The 21,927-nt window shown below is 35.8% G+C and overlaps 2 protein-coding genes across 2 annotated transcripts; one reads left to right on the top strand and one right to left on the bottom strand.

Moving 5' to 3' along the window:
* Nucleotides 1-9,724: 9,724 nt before the first annotated feature.
* mRpL15 (mitochondrial ribosomal protein L15) lies at nucleotides 9,725-15,969 on the bottom strand. The gene is made up of 7 exons (XM_089255179.1): nucleotides 15,865-15,969; nucleotides 13,780-13,888; nucleotides 12,854-13,005; nucleotides 12,587-12,752; nucleotides 11,773-11,932; nucleotides 10,825-10,991; nucleotides 9,725-9,975 (listed from the first exon to the last, which is right to left on the bottom strand). Exons 2-7 carry the CDS (start codon nucleotides 13,879-13,881, stop codon nucleotides 9,832-9,834), a joined length of 891 nt encoding a protein of 296 aa, XP_089111305.1. The 5' UTR covers nucleotides 13,882-13,888; nucleotides 15,865-15,969; the 3' UTR covers nucleotides 9,725-9,831.
* Nucleotides 15,970-16,437: 468 nt separating this feature from the next.
* LOC149064974 (small integral membrane protein 20) lies at nucleotides 16,438-20,136 on the top strand. The gene is made up of 3 exons (XM_089255214.1): nucleotides 16,438-16,687; nucleotides 18,472-18,528; nucleotides 20,009-20,136. Exons 1-3 carry the CDS (start codon nucleotides 16,567-16,569, stop codon nucleotides 20,047-20,049), a joined length of 219 nt encoding a protein of 72 aa, XP_089111340.1. The 5' UTR covers nucleotides 16,438-16,566; the 3' UTR covers nucleotides 20,050-20,136.
* The last annotated feature ends 1,791 nt before the right edge of the window (nucleotides 20,137-21,927 follow it).

The raw sequence follows: 21,927 nt of genomic DNA, 5'->3' as shown, positions 1-21,927 counted from the left end.
AAAGCATATTTTCTTCCAAGTTGAGCAAAACTCGAATGAACTCACTAGCTCGCCAAATCTCGCCAAATCTTGCGGAGACGTATATTTCAGTTAAAACTTCATAAAACTCACAATTTCAATCATTTATTGCCAAAAATTCTATTAAAACATTTAATAATGATTCATGACATTTGAATTTTACCAAAACTTGGAACTTTAATTGAATTAAATCCAAAATGGAGTCGTTAAAAACTGAGATTACGTCAGAAATCCATTGCATCGTCAATTTAATATTCCAATTTTTAATTTATAAGAAGGGGAATAAGCAAAAAAGTATTCCCTTGTGAAAGGACACTGGTCCCCCTTTCCTAAACCGCTCAGAACATCCGAAAGCTGCGCAAGTGTTGGCCATTCTAATCAAAAATAAGACAGCGCGTGTAGATCGTCATAGGAGTAGCCATAAGGAAAGCATTGCCAGCGAGATTCCCTGACCAGCCTTTCGACTGGAGTCACGTGACTCCGGATCTTTGCTTCACGTTGTAACCCCTCGCGCGCACTCTATAGTATTATTACTCTGTGCTCCGAATAAACCTATTGTCAAAACTTCTATGTGCGGATGCGGAGCCCGCACTTACGGCCCTTTCAGGGCCCTTTCACACGGAGCGGATGCGGATGCGGGTCCGGAAGAAGTTTTAACAATTGGAATATACTGCGCCTTTCAGACGAGCCGAAAAATCTCCGCACCTAGGAAATGTTCATGCGGGTCCGGACGTCGTCCGCATGTGTCAAAACCTAAGGCCCCTTTCACACGGAGCGGATGCGGATGCGGAAGCGGGTCCGCATACCCTTTCACACGAGCACTGAAGATGCGGGTGTTTCGCCCGCATCTTTAGGTTGAAATTCGTGCATAAAAACTATTTTTTCGCAATTTTTATAACTGTTTTTCTCCTTCACCCCTGATTCAGTGCCCATATGCAGCCTAGAGGTATTCTTTGGTGGTTTAGTCTAGAGCCACATAGAATATGGGAATAAAGATATCTTCATTCCGATCCTCACAAGTAGTCGATGGGAGAAAATGTCTTGAAATATTTTCAAAAGATTTTGAAAACAAATCTGTCTTTCCGGAAAAATATGAAAGAAAAATTCCAAAAACATCCAATGTTCGAAAAATCCAATCCAAAAACATCCGAAACTAATATGTTCCTAAAAAAAAAATTCAGGAGATATCAAAGAATTTGCAAGTAGAAAAAAAGGGGAGGGGTGGGGACGTTCAAAATGTCTGTGCTTAGAAATATTCACATCACAATTCTGTCTTAGGCCGGGATTACAGTATAAAAGTTTTATAAAAGTTAGTTTATAAAACTTGAAAAATGCAACCGATAGGCCGATCAGTTAAGTTCGCTCGAATGTAACAGATATGTTTATTGGTTGCATTTTTCAAGTTTTATAGTGTAATACCAGCCTTAGGCCGGGATTACACTATAAAAATTTTGTAAAAGCTCTTTGATAAAACGTGAAAAATTCAACCAATATTATCTTATTGGTTGAATTTTTTGAATGCAAAATGTGTGTGCGTGTGTGTGTGTGTGCACCGGTTGCATTTTCTGGAATGCAACCGATGCGCCTATTGGTTGAATTTTTCAACTTTCATAAAAGTTCTTTTATAAAACTTTATAGTATAATCCCGGCCGGATTACACTATAAAAATTTTATAACAATTATTAAAAAAAAAGCAACTAATAAATTTATCGGTTGCATTAGAGCAAATGCAACCGATATATTTATTAGTTGCTTTTTTCAAGTTTTATAAAATAACTTTCATAAATCTTTTAGAGTGAAATCCCATCCTTAGATTAGTCATTTCTGAAACATAAAATTTCATTTTTTAAGTTTATAGACTGAATATCGAGTAAAATAAACTTGTAGGTATCGGGGGAACCACCAAAAATATTCAAGTGCAAGGGTCTTCAAACGACTTAATCCGGCCCTGAGTGAACACCGTACGGGGATAACGTTGTTTAATAAAAGTATTTTTTTTAAAGTTTAAAAATATTAACAGATTAAAAATTTAAAAAAATGACAAATATTTAAAATAATATTTCAGATATTTATGTTTTTAAATAATTTAAAAAGAAAAAAATTAAAATTTTTAAATTAAATTTAAAAGTTATTAAGGTATTTAGTCAATTAAATATTCGTAATGAACAGAACGGCTTATCATTTTTGTTCCGTCAGTGGCCGTTGTTGGCAGGTTTTATTGTATAAAATTGTAAAGTATGGACAAAAGGCAGTTAAAGTTGCTATATCTCAATCTCAGAACGAAACAAAGGGATAGACGTATGTAGGTACATTATATTAATGAGCAGGGACCATCATATGGTGTTTTATGATGGTCATTTTATCATTATGGCAAATAATTAAAAAAATTCCGTGAAAAATCACCTTCAAAAAGTAGCCAAAGATGCGGACGAATTCGCTCCGCATCCGCATCGTCTGAATAGCTCCGAATAAACCTATTGTCAAAACTTCTATGTGCGGATGCGGAGCCCGCACTTAGGTTTTGACACATGCGGACGACGTCCGGACCCGCATGAACATTTCCTAGGTGCGGAGATTTTTCGGCTCGTCTGAAAGGCGCAGTATGTTCCAATTGTTAAAACTTCTTCCGGACCCGCATCCGCTCCGTGTGAAAGGGCCCTAGGTTTTGACACATGCGGACGACGTCCGGACCCGCATGAACATTTCCTAGGTGCGGAGATTTTTCGGCTCGTCTGAAAGGCGCAGTATATTCCAATTGTTAAAACTTCTTCCGGACCCGCATCCGCTCCGTGTGAAAGGGCCCTTATAAACTGACCTGAAAGATCAAACTTCCTGTTCAGTAACTTTTCAAGACCCAAAGAGAAATCCAAAACAAAGGACGTCGACACAAACAGAAGACAGGTAAGATCGTAAAAAGTGAATTTTCCCACACTCCACTTTATAGTAATGTGCTGCCATCTAATGTCAAATTTAAAAGTGACTCATGTGATGATGATGAAGTTTAAAGTAAAAAAACTATATTCTTTATTCCGCTCAGTTCCTTATAAACAAACTCATAAACTGAACTGGAAATTGAAACTAAAAGTTCAGTTATTTTATTTGAGCATAAGGAGGCGTCCAAAACAAAGAACCTCTGAATGAGCAGACGACAGACAACAAGTCGGTTTGTTCGGTTCCTTACAAGCTTAGCTCACAAACAGAACTGGAAGTTTGAACTGCCAGTTCGGTTATTTTTTCAGGACACAAGGAGACGCCCGAAACAAGTAACCTGGAGAGAAGCAGACGACATTACTGGTGGGACTTATTACTGGAGGGAGAATCCAGCCACCGCGACTGCAGCGACATCAAATGCAAGGAAATCGCGTGACTCGGTCAAAACAAACTTCTCGCCTGGCAATTTTTCCAAAGAAATGTACAGTTCGGTCTCTAAATATTGGGTTTTAAAGATTTAAAAGAAGGATAGGGAGAAGAACTCATCTAAAAAGAGGTGAAAAAAGATTAAATTGTTTTTATTTAATACCGGAATCATTTCTTTCATAATTTCTTGGATTTTCCTTCATTATTTTTTGAATATTATTTCATTAATTCTAGAATTTTATTTCATTAATTCTAGAATTTTATTTCATTAATTCTAGAATTTTATTTCCTTCATTAATTATTATTTCTTTCATTACTTCTGAAATAATTGCTTTCATCAATTCTGGATTTGTTTCTTTCATTAATGCTGGAATTATTTCTTTTATAAATGCTGAAATTATTTCTTTCATTGATTTTCTGATTCTGATACCTCATGAATTCTGGAATTGTCTCCTTCATTAATTTTGGAATTATCTCTTTCATTAATTTTATTATCTTTCATTAATTTTATTATTATCTTTCATTAATTTTATTATTATCTTTCATTAATTTTATTATTATCTTTCATTAATTTTATTATTATCTTTCATTAATTTTATTATTATCTTTCATTAATTTTATTGTTATGTCTTTCATTAATTTTGAAACTATAACTTGAAATTATAACTTTCATTAATTTTGGAATCATCTCGTCCATGCTGTGAAATTATTTCTTCATTTATTGTTTTAAACTCCTATTTATGCCATAAGAAAATAACGGGGGGGGGGGGGGTCGTGTTTGTTCTCACCGAGTCACGTGATGTTCCGACGGAAGATATTGGGGGACACAGTTCTCAGCACTGCCAAGGCGGAGACCACCTACTCTCTCCAAAGGCTTGATTTATATACTGTTGGTGCTGCCATTTAATCTCGAAATTTCAGGCAACTCATGAGATGATGAAAGAGAGATAAGAGAGCTCTTTGTCATTTTTTGGCATGAAATTTTTTTATGAGACGAAAATTTCGGTAACAAAATTCGTACATTTGCAGTAATCGATTTTATGTAGAAAAAATAATTATTTCTTTGTACAAAATCATTCGGAAAATATGGATGATCGAACAAATAAGTGAAAACACGGATTATGTGGTCTTCGGATAGGGCTACCAGATTCAAAACTGAAAAAGGGGAACGCCTGGTGCGAACCTTAGGCAGTGCCGTCTTAACGCATGCTCCCCCCCCCCCCGCCGGGCCGTGCCCGAAGTGCCTCAGAAAAACGAGACGTAGTTGAATGTTTCGAGAATTTTCCAGGTAGGGCCTCCAAAAAATCCCTTGGCTCGGGGGGGGCTATGATGCTATTACGACGATCCTGCCTGTCAGTCCTACTCTTGTGGAAGTCATGGAATTCCAGTAATTGATTCCTTTACTTCTATTAATTTACATTATTTACACAAAAATAGCAATAAAAAATTCGAAAAATGATCGAAGTTATCGAATTGCAACGTATATTTGATAAAGAGATGATGAAGCGCTTTAAAAGTACGGCAAAATGTTATGACTGTTCAATATGATTCGAGCCACGATGTCAACAGCTGGACCACGCGCTAATTATTATTAATGATCTACGAATTTTGTAAAATTAATTTAAATGTCATTCTCTCTCAATGGGTCGTGTTTGATTACGATCAGACTATCAACGCGTTCATGAAATAATGAAAAAAATTAGAGAAATAAAATGCGTTCTTTCTGGAAAGAAATTTCCCTCCAAGATTTATGTTCGCAACTCGAAAAGTTTGTAAGTCGGGAACAACTACATAAAATTTTTTTAGAGGGAGCCGCAAAAATTTTTTTGCATTGGGCCGCGAAATTCTGCCGAGCCCGGACCTGTGTCCGATTTTGAATTTAAATATCTCAGGGAATAATGCAGTCAAAAACATGTGATTTGTTTGTTGGACTCGAAAGAGAAAGAACAACAACTGTCTCATTGGAAATTAGAGGGGGGGGGGGATCGTACAAAAATTTACATTTTTTATTTCGTGTACACTGTATTTTCATCCTCAAAACTCGTGCAGGGTGATTTTTGGTCATATTTTGAGAATTTTTAAAATTATAACCATACCGCTACGACGAACGGTTGATAGATAAAGGCTGTACCAACACTCCAAGGAGAAACCATTGAATCTTATAATGGCCATAATATTACCAATAGGCAGGGCCGCAACTAGCGGGGGGGGGGGGGGGGGGGCAGGCGAGTCTGGTGCCCCGGGCGCAACTTCAACCTATCCTTCAGCATTACGGGGGGGGGGGGGGTGCCTAAATGAGTAGTTGCCCTCGCTAACCAAGTATCCAGTTACGCAGTTGCGGCCCTGCCAATAGGTATCTTATTTCTGACGAATCGCCGTTATATTGGGTACTTTTTCTTTCAGATACATTCTCAAGTTTGTAATTTACACCTGGTAGCATTTCTTTTACTTCTATGGATCAAACTACACAGTTGATCCACTAATGACACATAAAAATCATGTCCTTATTCTGTAGAACTTGGTTTGCTGCATGGGGCCCATCTGGTCACTTCTGGCAACCAAGTGACAATTAGATCTGGTTCCGATTTTCAAGAGTAAATATGCAAATAGGTAGGTAGGAATTTTTAGCAAGGTAGTAGTTCCTCTCTCAGAAAAGTCGCTTTGTATGCGGGCGTATGATAATGTTAAGACAGTCCCGGGCGGGCTTTATGAAAATTGTGAAAAGCTAATCGAAAAACTTGGCAATAATGTGAAGTCTAGTTTTCAATATAATTAGATTCTCATCTTTCGTGCCATTCTTGTGATAATGATCTTCAACTATACAATCAAGTGTTCTTACAATTTTAGGATCTTCTATCGGATGATGGATGCTGAAAAAAAATCGTGCATTAAAAATAAAATACCATATGATATCTTTTTGGTGGTGCCCCTTTAGTACTGATACCCTAAGCACGTGCTTATTTTGCTTAATGGTTAATACGGCCCTGTGACTTTCTCTGGAATGAATATTTCGAACAAATATTTAAAAATTTTTCACACGTATTTTAGTTCATTTTTTTAAGTTCATAGTATGGCTACAACATGGACCTATATCCTTGATACATTATTGAAAACGATGTGAAAGGTTGAACTTTTCAATTGTGATTCATTTCTGTGTGGCTACTCCCTCATTATATACTACTTTTATCCGCATGAAGACAATAAAATTAATAAAACTGCTTGCTATCACTTTTTGTGATTTTCATCACTACAAGAATGCGTATTTTGGAAGCTACAACTGACATTTTCTCAACGAAACCATAATAATTTACACAAAAATAAACTAATTTGAAATAATACAAATTTCATCCAGTACAGTAACTTGATGACATTATACCGTCTTCAAGCTCAGAATTTACATTGATTGAAAATAATTTATTATATATATTTTTTTTTTTACTGTATTCTATTACGTTCATTTTGCTCTTTCGTTATTTTCATAAATTAAAAATTAATCAAATTAAATTCAAACATATTTATATACTTCAGACAATTTTTGAATAACTATCTTCTAATGGAAAAACGGCCGGCCGGGGGGAGGGGGGGGGTAGAAAATTATTAATGTTCGCAAGAGGGAGCCATAGGAATGAGAAATGGTTGAAAGGGGGCCATGGACAAAAAAAGGTTGAGAACCACTGTCCTAGACTATACTACTTTCCTAGGTACTTCTAGGAGGCTTTGGTTCTACGGGAAGGGAGCTAACGATCGTAGTTCAATGAAGGGAGGGAGAAAATTAGCGACCTTGAACCTTTAAAGTTCTTTCTTGAAGAAAAGAAAAACACTGACAGCAGAAAAGCGCGCGAGACCGAGGTTTTTTGCTAAAAAAGTGGAAAAAGTGACCTGGGCCTGAAAATACGTAATAAAAGTGACTAGTTTCTAAAAAAGTGACTTTTAGTGAAAAAAGTGACCCGTGCCGAGCCCTGCAATGGTCTGCATTCCGTTGACCCCACGCCACCGTGCGGCCCGAAGAAGATGGGCTGCTGAACATCGAGATTGGGAGCAACATGATTGGAGCCAAGTGCTGTTTACAGACGAGTCCCGATTCAGTCTGGAGTGTGACGCCCGACGTGTTCTGGTATGGAGGGACAGGGGCACTCGAAATAACCCCGCATTCGTTCGTGAAAGGTCACAATACAGACGAGCTGGTTGGATGGTATGGGGTGGAATCAGCATAGGCGGACGTACGGACCTGCATATCATTCGGAATGGCACTTTGTCGGCCCGAAGGTATGCAGACGAGATACTGCGACCTCATGTCATCCCTTACGCTGGAGCCATTGGAGATTCCTTTGTTTTCCAGTGCCCGACCGCATAGAGCTCGTCTGGTGGAGAACATGCTTGAAGCTGAAACAATACAGTGTATGGAATGGCCAGCGTGCTCTCCTGACCTGAATCCAATCAGCATGTCCCAAACATGCTCGGACGACGCATTGCTGCGCGACCAAGGCCGCCTGTTACTGTCCGAGACTTGCAGATTGCACTTCTTGAGGAGTGGAACAGTATTCCCCAAAGTCTGATCGATAACCTCATTGCATCCATGGCAAACAGGTGTGCAGCAGTCTTAGCTGTTCGAGGAGACCACACGCCCTATTAAAACTCATGCATCATGTCTAAACAGTACTTTTTTTATCGTTTACATGTAACCAAATTGTTGCCCTAAATCATCTTTTCATGTTTTTTCCATATTTTCAAAGAATTAAAGCTTAATTCCAAATTTTTTTACGTCTTTTTCCTGTATTGCTCATTGATACGCGTGTACTATCCATTGTATGCCAATTCATGGCTGTCTCGCACGGTTATCTTCACTTTTTTGCTTGCTCCCCTAATTGTTTTGAGCAGTGTATTTTAAAATCTAAGTAATTTTTTTGTATTGTATGACAAGCACATTTTAGACCCAGTTTTCAAACTATCGCTTAAAGAAAATACATGATGAAAAACCCCATCAATGAGAATTTTGTTTGTGTTATATTTTATATGCTGTCATTTCATGTGGACCACAATCTAGTTTAAGGGTTCTGGTTCCTAAACAGATACCTATGTAGCTTATGCTACACATTCATATACAGTGTCTCCAAGCTAAAGGTATTCAAAAGTAATGGTTTATAGCGAGAGAGACCACACATGATTACATATAAATTCAGGTTGCATTGAAGAGGGTAACTCAAGTTAATTTGCAGGTTAATAAAATTAAATGTGATCGCCTTTAGTGGCTCTGCAGGTGTTCAAACAGTATTTGATTTCCTGCCAAGTGTTTATAAATCAACTGCTGTTTTTCTTAACCTTTTAAGCGGCAATTAGAAATCACTACCCCCCCCCCCTTAAAACGGTATATCTTTTTTAATAAATTAGGCTTTATTTTGATTCTCAGCAGGTGCAAACTAAGGGGTATAGGGAAAAGTTTTCCATTGAGAACTCAATTTTACAAAATATCTAAGCTTGTCTATCCTAAAATAAGAGACTTTGTGGGAGGCTTCAAATTTCACTCAGTTGTTTAACATGTATCATGATTCAAATCCAGCTAGCCTAAGCATGCACTGAACCTTAATTTGTGGCATCCACATGCTGTTATAACTAAACCGTGAATGCACCTCGTGAAAATTCCTCTGGGAATTTTCTAACATCCATAGTAACGTGCCAGAATGCGTGTGCATGACTCCAACATTTATGTAGTCGAGAGTTATGCGTTTTATGTTTTCCTTGTGCAGCCACCTGTTTTACGCATTTTGAAGAGAAAATGGCAAATGTGTGGATTTTTATGTTATGTAATAAAACAAGTTCTTTAATTTATTGTATAATATTGTATCACGTATATATGTTGATTGTGATTACAATTTCAATTGGGTTGCTGTATTTTTTAAATATATGACATCTACATTTGTTATGGGCATCTTTTTTTCTCAACCACCTCTGTGGGAATTTTGCCTGTTGTGGCGTTGTATTTGTAAGTATAGTGTTGAAAGTCTGCTTGCTAAGCAAAGGCAGCCTGCCAAGGGGTTCCATGCAGCAAGCAAAAGATGATTCAGAAGAAAATTGTTAATACAGACATCTCAGTAGGTTAAGAAATTGAGGAAAATAAGTGCTGATTATAATAATTTTACATAAATCTTACAAATTATTTTCACAATTTATTTTGAGGGGTTACTAACATTGTGTATACCCTTTTAGTCTGCCGTATCTCTGGGAATACACAAGTAAAACATTTTTATTCCAGGATCGGATACTTAAGGATTCTACTGTAAATCAAATTAAAAACCACCTTATCGTTCACAGAAATTACTATGTATCAGAATGATTGATATATAAGCTGGAGTGAAAACTTTCAAACTCATATTTATTCTTGAATGTATGAAAATTTCAGCTAATTTTTGCTATCAAATTCAGCTACCAACGGTATAACAGATAAGATATAGAGCAGCATCATAATGTTTGATGGCTGTAGTATTTCCTGAGTGTTTCATCAGTTGGCCTCAAAATTGTTTTATCTCTCAAATTCACAGCCCAACCTGGTTCCAAACCGAAAAACACCTGCTTTGGCTCCTTTTTTGCCATGAGCATTTTATACTGAAAAAATAAAAGTAATAAATCATATTAGGAAAAATCTATTTAACATTTTTCTCAATAAAACATTTCAACGTGGCAAAGATTTGGTTGTGCAGTCAGGAATCACTTGTTACTAGTGCTTGCTAATACCCCTCTATAAATGCATGATTCACCCATCTAAATTTTATTCCTCCAAATTCCATTGAGTGACAATATTGATTTTTGATTTTTTTTTAAAGTTATTTCTCTATTTTTCAATTAAAAAAAAATACCCTTCTTTTCAAAGTTACCACTCAAAATTTTGGAAAAAGAAGTAAAATTACTCTTGAAAATTATTTTTTTCAGATAGCACTGCTTGTTATAATAAAACTCTGTATACAATGATACTCAAGGGAACCAGAGAACAGTATCATCATATATAATTTATTGTTGTAGGTGGAATATACTATATGCTAAGGGAAATGTACTGGTCAGAACTTAGGCTAAGGCCGGGATTACACTATAAAAGTTTGATAAGAGATCTTTTACAAAGCTTGAAGAAAAACAAGCAATGAGCCTATTGTCCCATTCACTTGAATGTAACCAATGTGGTTATCGCCCTGACAGAGGTCGGCATGCACAATTTGCTTTTGTCTAACATTAAACTCCCACCTCTCGATATAACTATAATCCCCTTTCAGCAATATATTTTCTTGGTCTGCAGAGTTATCGGCAATATATCAGTATATATAATCGTTACATCAAGATTTCACTGTACTTGCATCAAACAGACATTGTCACGAATGATTCAAATGCTTTCTTTTGTTTTAAATCTGAGCATTGGTATGAATAGGAACATTCAAAAATTGAACATTAAATTATTTTGCTTACTTTAGGATCCTTTTTTATGTCGATGAATTCATACCCGTACTTTTGAGCAAGGACAAAACGCTCTTTTGCTACTTCCTCTGGATCAGCTAGGTAGCCTCGAGTTTTGGGATCTGAGTAAAATTCTACAGCATCTTCTGGTGGCAACCTTCGAAGTGGAATTATTTTTCCTAAAAAAAATGTGAAGTTTTTTTTTTACTTTTCTAATTTTATTGACTTACTGAAGTGATAAATAAAATCTAGTCACAGTAAAACTTTGCTCAGAATAAACACTGAATAAAAAAAATTCAGTTTATACTACAGTACACAGTAGAACCTCTTTCTATCTTGGAATTAACTGAAGCGGAAAAAAAAAATTGAAATAGGTTCTTATAACACATAAAGGGATCTTTTTCACCTGATTTTACAGTGTCTGGGCGAATTACAAAATCAAGGTTTTTCAATGTCCCAAAAAAATTCAGAATTAGGTTGTAGTGGTAGCGTGTGCAAGCTATTGTCAAAATTATAAACCTTATAATAAAAAATATTAGTCTACTTACACAGTAGATTCTCACTAATTCAGCATATGTCAGACCAGGGTTATGCCAGATTAATGAAATCGCTGGATTACTGGAAAGCAGTTGAAAAACGCCATTCAAATAATGTAAATATCTGTGCATAGACATGCACAGGATCAGATTTCTGCATGGACAAGTGGGGGCTTTTCCCAAGGCCTCATGATTTAAACAGCATATACTTATTGACTAAAACATCTTTGACCTTAGTCACAGAGGCCTCATGATTTTGGCTTTTTCAGACCCCTCCCCCCACCTTCCCATGTCAAGCTATGGACATGCAGTAATAAGTTTTTCTCTTCTAACAACAGAAGAAGGACAGTCTGAGAACACTGAATTACTGGATGGGACGGTTTATAGATAGTCTACTATACATAAATTATAAACTTGATGTTACCTCTGTCGAAAAAGTCTTGAGGATCTCTGATAGCAATCAAACTTTCAATATCATAATATGCATTTGTAATAACACCACCGTTTCTCTCGACTGCAGCAATTACAGTTTCTTTTGCATGTTGTACTTCTATATTAACTTTTGCAGTAAAGCAATCTGCACCCTGAAAAAAAAAAAACAGCAATAGTAAAATAAAAATTAACACATATTAAGTGGTTTGGATTACGTTACAGTTACATTGTAGATGAGTGTCTCTCATATTTAGTCACAGAAAGATGGATATACAGGCTTTTTTGTGAACTCTGTAGAAGTATCATTTACACATAGTTTTTCTTCGTTGTTACATGAAGTTCCTACTAATTCATACACTGAAACCTCGATAAAAAGGAAATATGTCATTATAGAGACGTTATTGTTATATTGGAAGGCAGGAGTTTGATATTAGACTACAGGCATTTCCAAACAAGTATTAAAAAAAAATCATTAGAGATTTATTGTTATATCGAGTATCATAGTAGTGAGGTATTGCTGTATATGTATGTTTCAGGAATTATCAAAGCTTAGATATCGCAATAAGCATTAGTTTCATGATGTTTTTCTTTTTCTCATTATAAGAGAGTTTAATACCAGCTAAATACATTATTTATAAACCATGACCACACAATTTAGCTACATACTATGTTTTAAGTATTTTTTTCATAATTAAGTCACTGTTTTGCCAGTTAAGGTAAAATATTTTCTGTGTTTCTTTGACTAATGTGGTTTGACTATATTTTATCCAACAAATTTTAATTGCAACGTGATTAAAACTTTATACCTCGTCAATAAGATGAACACCAAAATGTCTCTGCATAGGATCAAACCTATAAAGCTTCGAATTTAGCAAAGCAGTAAGATCTATTGGTTCATTTGGATCGATTCTTCCTGTGTCTATCATCAACTGCAGAGTGCGCAAGCTTAAGGGAGGGTACTGCCTTTTATAGCTGTAAATATAGCATGATGTCAATGTAAGAAGAAAAAAAAACAATGGTATTAGTATTTATAAAAATAAATAAATAATATCTTTTCATGTCATGATACTCACCGGTATTCTTTAAAGTATTGTTCAGATGGCATTTTCAAATAAAATGGCATCTGACCATTTTCATACCCAATTTTTGTATACGAGCATCTCTGCTTGGCTCCTTTATTTCCATGACCATGGGTTGTACCTCCATGCTGACCTCTCCTACGAGACTATAAGAGAACAAAACATTTAGTGAAATATTTCTCTACTCTGCCCTGGTGTGTCTCATATGCCTTTTCTCACACAACTTTCTGTTGCTTAAGAACTCCAGATTTAAACAAAACATCATGCCAGTGTAATTTTAAATGTAAACTACATGGAAATACTAAAACACTTTCGACCAAAATAATAAATTAACATTTATTTAGTTTTCACCATCTAAATGCAGTTGAAAATATGTAATACTGTGCTTCAATATAGGCCTACCACTGCATCAGATATCCCTACGTCATAGCAAGAATTGACGGATGAAAAAACATTTAGGTGAGAGCCAGATTTTTTTTTTTTCCTGAAATGAAAATTTTGTGTTGCTCTCAGGTTCCAATTTAATCACACACAGGGCTCCTACTCAAAAAATTCAAAAAAGTAGGACAAGGTAGTAGGGAAGGGTATGCCTTTCCCAAGACAGACAATGGGGGTTCCACAGCAAGACAACATAATCATAGCCTTATGAAAAAAAAATTTATTTTCAAATTAAATTTTTTTCTTCATGGCACTATTTCGGTATCCTATAAGATTAACTTAAGCCAAAGCAAACTGACAGAAATGACTTGGAAGCAAAAACAATTTTTGTGCCAAAACAGCAACTTATCTCATGCAATTTCCCATCCACAACTGTCAGGTCTCATGACATAGGAATGCGGTGCAACCAACGTTGTTGCACTGTTCAATCAATTTTTCATAATTTCTATTTCCTTGATGCTAAAAAAAGAAAGTGAACTTACCATATTCTTTATTTCTCCTGGGTTGGGTCTCACATTGAATATCTGCACTCGAGGTAAATATCTGAGAAGAGACAATGCTTTCTCGACACCTTTCTCTGCCATTAGTAAACTGCAAAAAAAAGGAATTATAAATTTTACTGAATATGCATGGTGATATTTCAAAAGTCATATATCTGGGTATTTAAAATTCTTAGGCTGCGCACATACTGGGACGAACAGGTATGAGAATTGTAACTAGGACGAAAAAATGGATGAGTGGAAATAGTCCACACATAAGAGGGAAGATAGAGAAAATGACCAGAGTGCGAGCACCTTGTTTAGTTGCATCTTTCTTGGTCATCGAGTATGTGCAGTGTAGAACAAAACACTACAAGTATTTTTGTCACTAATTTTTATTCTACATTCTCGTAGTCGCCTCACATGTGCATGGCTGTAGAGAGTAACCTGTGGGGTTGTAGTTTTCGATGTAAAAGTGTCAAATGAGCAATGCTTTATAATGTGGTAAATGCAAAAAGTGTCTAGTAGTACTAAGTTGTTCAAAAGAGCGCATAAAGAGGTCACTAGTGTGAACGTCCCAGCAGACTGCAAAAACAGTTTTTTTGTGATTTCCCAATATTTTATCTTTTCTGCATTTACTAGGTTTTACTACTATTGGTGTAAAATTCAATTCCAAGAAATTTTTAATCTGCATTTCCTAAAATGCAATGAACTGTAATATAAAAAAATTAAGCAACGCTTTGTTAAGTGGTGTTTTCCTAAAAGCAAGTTTTTTGCGGGGCAGCACGAGGGTGGGAGATTGGTTTTAAAAAAAAATGAATTTTTTTTCAATTTTTATAACTAATTCCTTCCCTGTCACTGCTAAAAATTCTGTGCTCAAACCAGATTTTCGTAAGAACTGGTTTTCTGTGTCAGAAAACCTGGATTTACAAAAACACAGCTTTAGACTTTTTGCTTTTAAATTTAAAAAGTTTCCATTGCTGCGACCCAACTACATAAAGCAGAACTCAATCTTGGACTCCCTGTCCACCAGGGATAACAGGGCTCCAGCTCAGAAGATTCTTGTCATTACTGGAACAGCTATAGTACACACACACAATCCCGTTTTTCTTTATGACTCCCCTTTCTAACCTGTTGGAGCTCTTCTTCCTGGTCAGTGATGATCAAAATTTTGAAATAAGACCAGTTGAAATATAGACGAAACATTTCAGGGCCAATTCTCTTCCGCTGTTGGTTTTATTTTCTTCTTGCCAGCTATTATTTCTTCAGCATCAGGGTTGATATTTCCTTATTAGCTCATGGTTATCTCGTCTGAAGGTAACATCAACTTTACAGTTCCCTAGTAATTATAATATGCTTTGGTGCTGCATTTGAATTTATCGAGTGCGTTAGCATGTGCTCACACATTTCATTGGGTTTTTTTTTGTCCGTTATACGTTCCTATGGCAACCTCTTACCTAAGCTCGAATAGTTTTTCAATATCACTTAGTTTCATTTATTCTACATACCCTTTTCCCAGCATTTTACATTGTTTTTTGTTTTATGGATTCTCCCAAGATGTACACATTTTTCATTTTTCTATTGATATTTTAACTAACTTTTTACATTGTACTTTTAATCCTGCAATCATGCTTTCGTATTGAACCCACAGTTTTTTTTTTTTGCCCCAAATTTTGCATCACTTAAAGGAGAGTCCCGGTTTTCCTTATTTCAAATTCCCTATCTTGTCTAGTATGTTTTATTTTTAATCTTGATCCCTTCTTTAGCCTCACAATGCTGTTTTGTTATTGTTTTTGCTCATCATTATTTCATTTTTAACAGACATAGTGTTATCCCGTTTTCTTTAACAACAAAGACGTCCGAAAGCATGACTCCGTTTCACTCTTCTTGGCATGCTTTCGGGCATTTTTCACGCCAAAGAGAAAATCGCCAAAAGGGACTATACCAGTGCAGTTCCTCGTTATTATTATTTTTTCTTTTACACACTAGAAACTCTAAGCAATGATCCGCCAAAGATCCTAGCCTAGAGTCCATGAATTGTATCCTTATCAAGACAATTTTTTTTTGGAAACGATAAAAAAATATTACCACTATTTGTAACTTCTTTACTACATTAATAACGAGTATATCATGTTAACTCTCGTAATGCGTATAGTGCAAGCAACCCTGCAATACAATTTGATAAATATAGACGGCTTTAACCAACAACTTCTACTCTCCAACCTTTATGAGACCTCTTTTTTCTTTACGTGACCATACGTCCCGTACTTTCAAGAGCACATTTTTTTTTAATTTAGCTCGCTCATCAATTAACTATCTCGAATTCATTATTCAACGTGGATTGTGTATCAATGAAATGTCTTTGTTTTTTTAAATATGGTTCACTGTTTCAAAAGGGGCCATTCAAGTATTACGTAAGCAGATTTTCAACCATTTTTTACCCCCTCCCCACCTGTCAGCAGCTTAAAATATTTCATATCTTCAAAAAGGGGGTGCTTGATGACGTAAGCAACCTTCAAACTCCCCCCTCCCCATGTTATCAAAAGTCAGCAAATCCGAAACCCCCCCACCTCGATGCTGACGTAATACTTGAATGACCCCAAAGAATCTGTCACAGCCAAAGCGTATTAGTAAAGGGTCTTTCCACTTCGGTCACAGCCGTCAATATTTACTCGAACATTTATAAATGAATCCTGTTGGTCAGCAAGCATAAAGGACGTACACGTTGTTCATGAGAAGTAGCTGAAATCATATCGCTGTTGCCATTTCATAACAGCTCCGTGATTCATCATGAGTGGGTTCCGAATAAAAGGATGGAAAGCAGTAGGATTTTATGGCGGCTGTTTAACCTTCATGATGGCAGCACTTTATCCAACCGTTATTTATCCGTATTTCAACATCGACTATTACAGTAAGCATTGACATTCAGGCCAGGGCCGTAACTGGGATTTTTGAAAGGTGGGCAAACGATTTTGCCGCCCCAGTCGCTGTAAAAGTTGATGATTTTTTTCAAGTGTTTTTGTGTTACCTCGTAAAACTTGCCGCCCCTTCAAGTGTTCCGCTCGATGCTATTGCCCCCCCCCCCATCCCCTCTTTTAAGCAATGATGGTAACTCAAAGGAATTTTTTTTTTTTAGCGTTTGTGGGAAATTTTGTGTTCATCAAACAGAATAACGAAAATTATTTTAAGAAAACCAGTGCAATGCTCTTAGTTTTAGATACTTGACTACAGGTTTTTACCGCTAGGTGACAGTACATTCATTGTGAATGCTTGGGAAAAGTTCTCCAAAAAGAAAATAATACTGGACAAAGTTACCATATTTGGTCACTGTGACAAACCCGCATTGCAAGGACCCAGGTTCAAAATCCCACTGGTGATAGGCAGAAGTTTGTTTTCTGTGGTTCCCAACTTCGAGGGGGTGAATGCAAGATGATCTCCCTGTTAAAAAGTCTTGCCACAGAGAGCAACGGACCTACAGCGGTACAAATATTCAATTATTACACTTCACTCACAATTTTAAATATAGATGGCAGCAATGAAAATTAGACACAACACTAGATATACATTCAGACTCTGCCACGAGTTGGGTTGGAAGAGATTTCGGGAATGGTATAAGTGGCAGAGTCCTGGCATTCATTAATGGCCTCAAGTACGAGTTTGTTCTTATTTATATAATTATTAGTTTTAATAGCACATAAACCCATTATATATTAAGTATAAGTGGATTTTATAAAACAATTTCTGATCCACATTATAACTGCCACATTGGAAATAAAAAAAAACATGTTAAGAACCCGCGATATCTAGGGATGACCAAAATAAAGCAGATCAAGTTTGGCGAGATATCTCAGGATTGTAGCTGTAAGGGTTAATGTATGTCTATTTGCCCTTCCCGGCTGCTTGGCATAAGAGAAGTGACGCTAGCGGTACCCGAGACAATGTAGACTACAGTGGGACCTCCATAAAGGACATTCCCAGTTAGCAGACAAAAATTATGGTTGTATAGTATCCATTACAATGATGATTCAGTGTAACCTCTTGATAATCTCCAAGTTGCCAGATCAACTATTTTCGCACTAAATTAGATTGTGTTGAACATTTTTAGGCATTGACAGTTTTTATCAGAGCCATCTTAACTGGACTAACAGCTGCAGGTAAAGTGATGCTCTGGGACCCTTGCCGAGCTGAAAGTGCCTGCCTATCAATTCCATGCTTTTTAAAAGTCGTATTAAATTTCATTACCACAAGGTCTCCTATGCCCCAGAAATCTGCAAAATCGCTTTCTTATACATTTTCCCAAAAATCAATATTTAGTAAAAAAAATCCTATATTCTCTCGGAGGGGGTGGTTTGACCCCAGAAGGGGAAAAAACCACCAATGCTTTTTAGGCTAGGTAACCATCAAACTTTGCATTTTGTTTTCTAGATGGCAGCCCAGACTCAAATATTTTAGGTGACCTTTAAATATATTTTTTGCTGGAAAGTTTTCAATGACCTGGCTACTCTACACTCCTTCAGCATCACACGGAGATCCTAAAATGTATGCTCAACCAAATGTGGTTGTGTGCCAATCAGTTGAAAAAAAAAAAAGGAAATGCTAGGGTCACTAACACTGAAATAACTATAGCTAATTTTTGAAAATTAAAAGGCTTTTATGCTCTATGTATGTAATATTTTTCTTTGAATTTTTCCTTAGAACAAATACAAAAAGAAACAAGAGCTAATATCGATCAAGAAAGTGTGCAACCTGGAGGTAGGTAGAGATATTTGCTTTCATTCTTAAATGTAAGACTTATGTTCTCACAGCTTTGGCATAAGGGACAGGTTGGCGATTTTTGGCGACGCCAAATATGTCCGAGAAAAAGCCACCAGACACTATGTGCGCCAGAAAAAAAAAAAAATCTCCAGCATAGGAAACAGTAAAAAACAATAAAAACAAATGGTATAAACAAAAATAAGCTCTGGATTGTTTAAAAAATAAAACTGTGGATAAAAATAAATCAGGGTTTAAATAAAACCCAGGCATTGTTTAAATAATAGATCGATCAGGGTTTAAATGAAACCCAGCCATTGTTTAAAATAAAGCCCGGACCGTTGTTTAAATAATAAAGCGATCAGGGTATAAATAAAATACGGACACTGTTTAAATAAAGGGGAAAAAAAGGGAACAATACAACCTGACCAGCGACGAAAATGTAATCTAAACACTCGGAACAAGCACAAACGACAAAATGACTGTACGGCTGTTTGAAAAGACGTGCTACAAAACTAACGCCGCCTGGGCAGAATTTTTCAGAACAGCGACAACCCAGCAGAACAACAGCGAACCAGAGTGCCGCAACGATGCCAACTTATTGCCGGAAAAAAGTCGCCAATTTGGCGTGTCCCTTATATCGAAGCTGTTCCGTAAAGCCATTTATAGAGTTCGTAGGAAGGTTTCAGTGGCCAATTGCCGCTGCCCACATGTTTAGATTTTAATAAAGTATTACTTATAGTAAAGAAGTTACTTCGTCTTGACAAGCAAAGAATGGCTGGTCATCTGAAGAGGAAGTTTTTGGTTAGCTAAAAAAAAATTTCGACAAAATTTGATAAACCAAACAAATGACTACAAGGCAATCTTTTATGCATTCTAATGTAATTCTAAAGTTTGTATATATATATATATTAAATTTTTTGTTAGATATTAGTTGTAGGCTAACAGCAACCCAAAAGTGGTCGCTTTTAAAGTTAGCCATTTCAAGTGCGTTTACTCTCTTGATCAATTTTGTCCAGATTTAACAAATAAAATGGTTTCTTACGATTCATTAAATCAGGATTCTATGGTATTATATGAGGATTTCTGTCAGTGGGCAATATTGCTTCCGGATTGCTGAAATAAACCATGGATATCGGGTTTGCTGAACTTCTTTTCTGGCAAGGACGAGTTGCTCTAAATTAAAAAGATGTTGTTTGTCACGTGCATATGGCACAAGAAATTAAAAAAATGTAGTTGATTGAAGTGTTGTTGATAGACAACAAAAGTACAATTAAATTGATATTCCCAACAGAGGTGAATTTTTCTTTCTTGAAAAAAATCATTGTTCCGAAAAATAAAAAAATAATCTTCACACAACATCCAGTTTTCTGTGTATCTTGCACAATTATTTTAAAGTTACAAATTATTGTAAATTAGGTACCTAATCTATATCAAATGATTGTGTGCACATTTACAATAATTTAATTATTTTTTATAGGTATGAAAGTTTGGACAGATCCATTTGATCGTAAGAAATAGAGATCATTATTAGAATGTATGTGTTTTAGTCATACTGTAAATTGAAATGTCTGAATGTAAAATAAATCTTGTCTTTTTGTTTACAAATTGATTGGCTGTGATGTATATATTATGACCAAACTCTGCATGCTTGACCAGACTTCTGACACTTTCCAGTGTACGAAATGGTGATATATGTCGCTCTGCTATTCATACAGTAAAGATGAATTCAGGAAATAGATTTCAACTATATTATATGAGCTATTGGCTAAATTAGGTCTGACTGCCCATGTACGGTATGGTTTCAGCACATATAAGCTAGCTCCAACGAAACAGATTCCTTGCTTCTGTAGGTCTAGAGAGCTCGCTCGACATGCAAGAAGAAGTGGGTTCAACTTATCATACAGGCAATTGAATTTCCTTTCCTGAATTCTTCATGTAAGTCAGCTGTTAATACCTTTGTATTTTGCAAAGACCTCAGACATTGGCTATAACATATACATTAGAAAATACTCAAAAATTTATGATACTGGCACAAGAACTAGACTACTAAACTATAGTCTAGTCACATTACTTCTATACATGCATCTTGTGAACATGACTATAACACAATGTCTATACGTGGTGTTAGAAATCTAGTAACCTTATTACCCCAAACCATAAACAGTAAGGATTGAAAGAATATTCAAGGACATATATTTTTGAAAAAAAATTCATAATTTCTGGAGGTTATTCTGGATTGTAGACAACAAGGCTGGACAAATCTACTGCCCAACATGCCAAAATGTAAAAATTTTGACCAGGCATGCATTTTTTTAAACTACAGTATAACTGTAATTTTGGACAACTCTATATCTTAAGCACCTCCCTATATTATTGGACAGTTTTGAATGGAAACTGCTAATATCCTATATCAAAGCATGTCCACAGTACTCTTTATCTTGGACACCTTGTGGGTTCTCATCTTGGACAGGTGAAGCTCATTGCCTACTGATTTTCTGTTTGAGTGTTGAATGCTTGACAGTGTATATGAAATTTTTGTTGGGAGAATAGGTTGCCCCATCTCTCGGGCAGATTAAAAAAACAGATTTATTAAAACAACATTGTTAACTTACAAAATAGGGGTGTAACAGGCAGATTATTGGGTTTTCCTTGCACCCCTACATTTTATGTTTCTTTCAAACCTTTTTTTCTCTCTCCTCTGCATTTGAAGTTTTTATTCAGTCCTCAATAGTATTCTATATGTGAAGTATCATTTTAGACTTCTTGCAAGTGTGAAAGTAAATTTTAACTTATACATTATGAGTAAACAAAAGTTAGTGGAGTTGAGCATTTTAAAAAGAGAAAATATGTTATTGAGATTAATTTAACCTACACATTTAATTACTGCATTTAAATTTCTTAATTGTAATCTATTGTTACTGTTTAAGAGATATTTTATACACTTTTCTAACACATTCAAAAGGTTCCAATTATACAGGGTTCTCAGCAGCCTATTCAAAAGGTTAATGCTTGTAAGTTTAGTTAGTTTTTTTTGGCATATTCTACTAGTTAAAGCCTTTTAATGTGAGATGCCTTAAATGCTTTGCATACATCCCATATTTTCCAGGACAGTCCCAGTTATTTTTTCTTTCTGGCCATCCCAACATTTTTTACAAAAAATTTCCCAGGTTTTCCTGTTTTTTGCATGAGAAGCCTTCTTGAATCTTTATTTATCTTTTATTGAAGTCAAAGATTGAAATTACTTTTCAACTCAAATTATATTTATGATAATTACAACTATACATAAGAATATTGATTTCACATATTTGTCTTGGTGGATGTTTTATTTCATAGAATTCATTTTAATTCTCTGGAATTTGCAGTAATGCTTTATTTCCCACCATTGTGATTTTCCCG

Source organism: Pholcus phalangioides, unplaced genomic scaffold (genome assembly GCF_987345545.1).
Source record: "Pholcus phalangioides strain wild (caught in Gottingen) unplaced genomic scaffold, Ppha-v1.0 ptg000042l_1, whole genome shotgun sequence".
Taxonomy (NCBI): domain Eukaryota; kingdom Metazoa; phylum Arthropoda; class Arachnida; order Araneae; family Pholcidae; genus Pholcus; species Pholcus phalangioides.
Note: the sequence above shows the minus strand (reverse complement) of the source record. Positions and strands in the feature narration are given on the sequence as shown.

Bases quoted from the DNA above. Each gene is read 5' to 3' on its own strand.
- LOC149064974 (XM_089255214.1), top strand. From the start codon at position 16,567: ATGAGTGGGTTCCGAATAAAAGGATGGAAAGCAGTAGGATTTTATGGC. The intron at 16,688-18,471 runs GTAAGCATTGAC...ATTTTTCCTTAG, and splicing joins TTTCAACATCGACTATTACA to AACAAATACAAAAAGAAACA. The intron at 18,529-20,008 runs GTAGGTAGAGAT...TATTTTTTATAG, and splicing joins AGAAAGTGTGCAACCTGGAG to GTATGAAAGTTTGGACAGAT.
- mRpL15 (XM_089255179.1), bottom strand. From the start codon at position 13,881: ATGGCAGAGAAAGGTGTCGAGAAAGCATTGTCTCTTCTCAGATATTTA. The intron at 11,933-12,586 runs GTATAAAGTTTT...TTTTTTTTTCAG, and splicing joins GTGTTCATCTTATTGACGAG to GGTGCAGATTGCTTTACTGC. The intron at 10,992-11,772 runs GTAACATCAAGT...CATTTTTTTTAG, and splicing joins TCAAGACTTTTTCGACAGAG to GAAAAATAATTCCACTTCGA.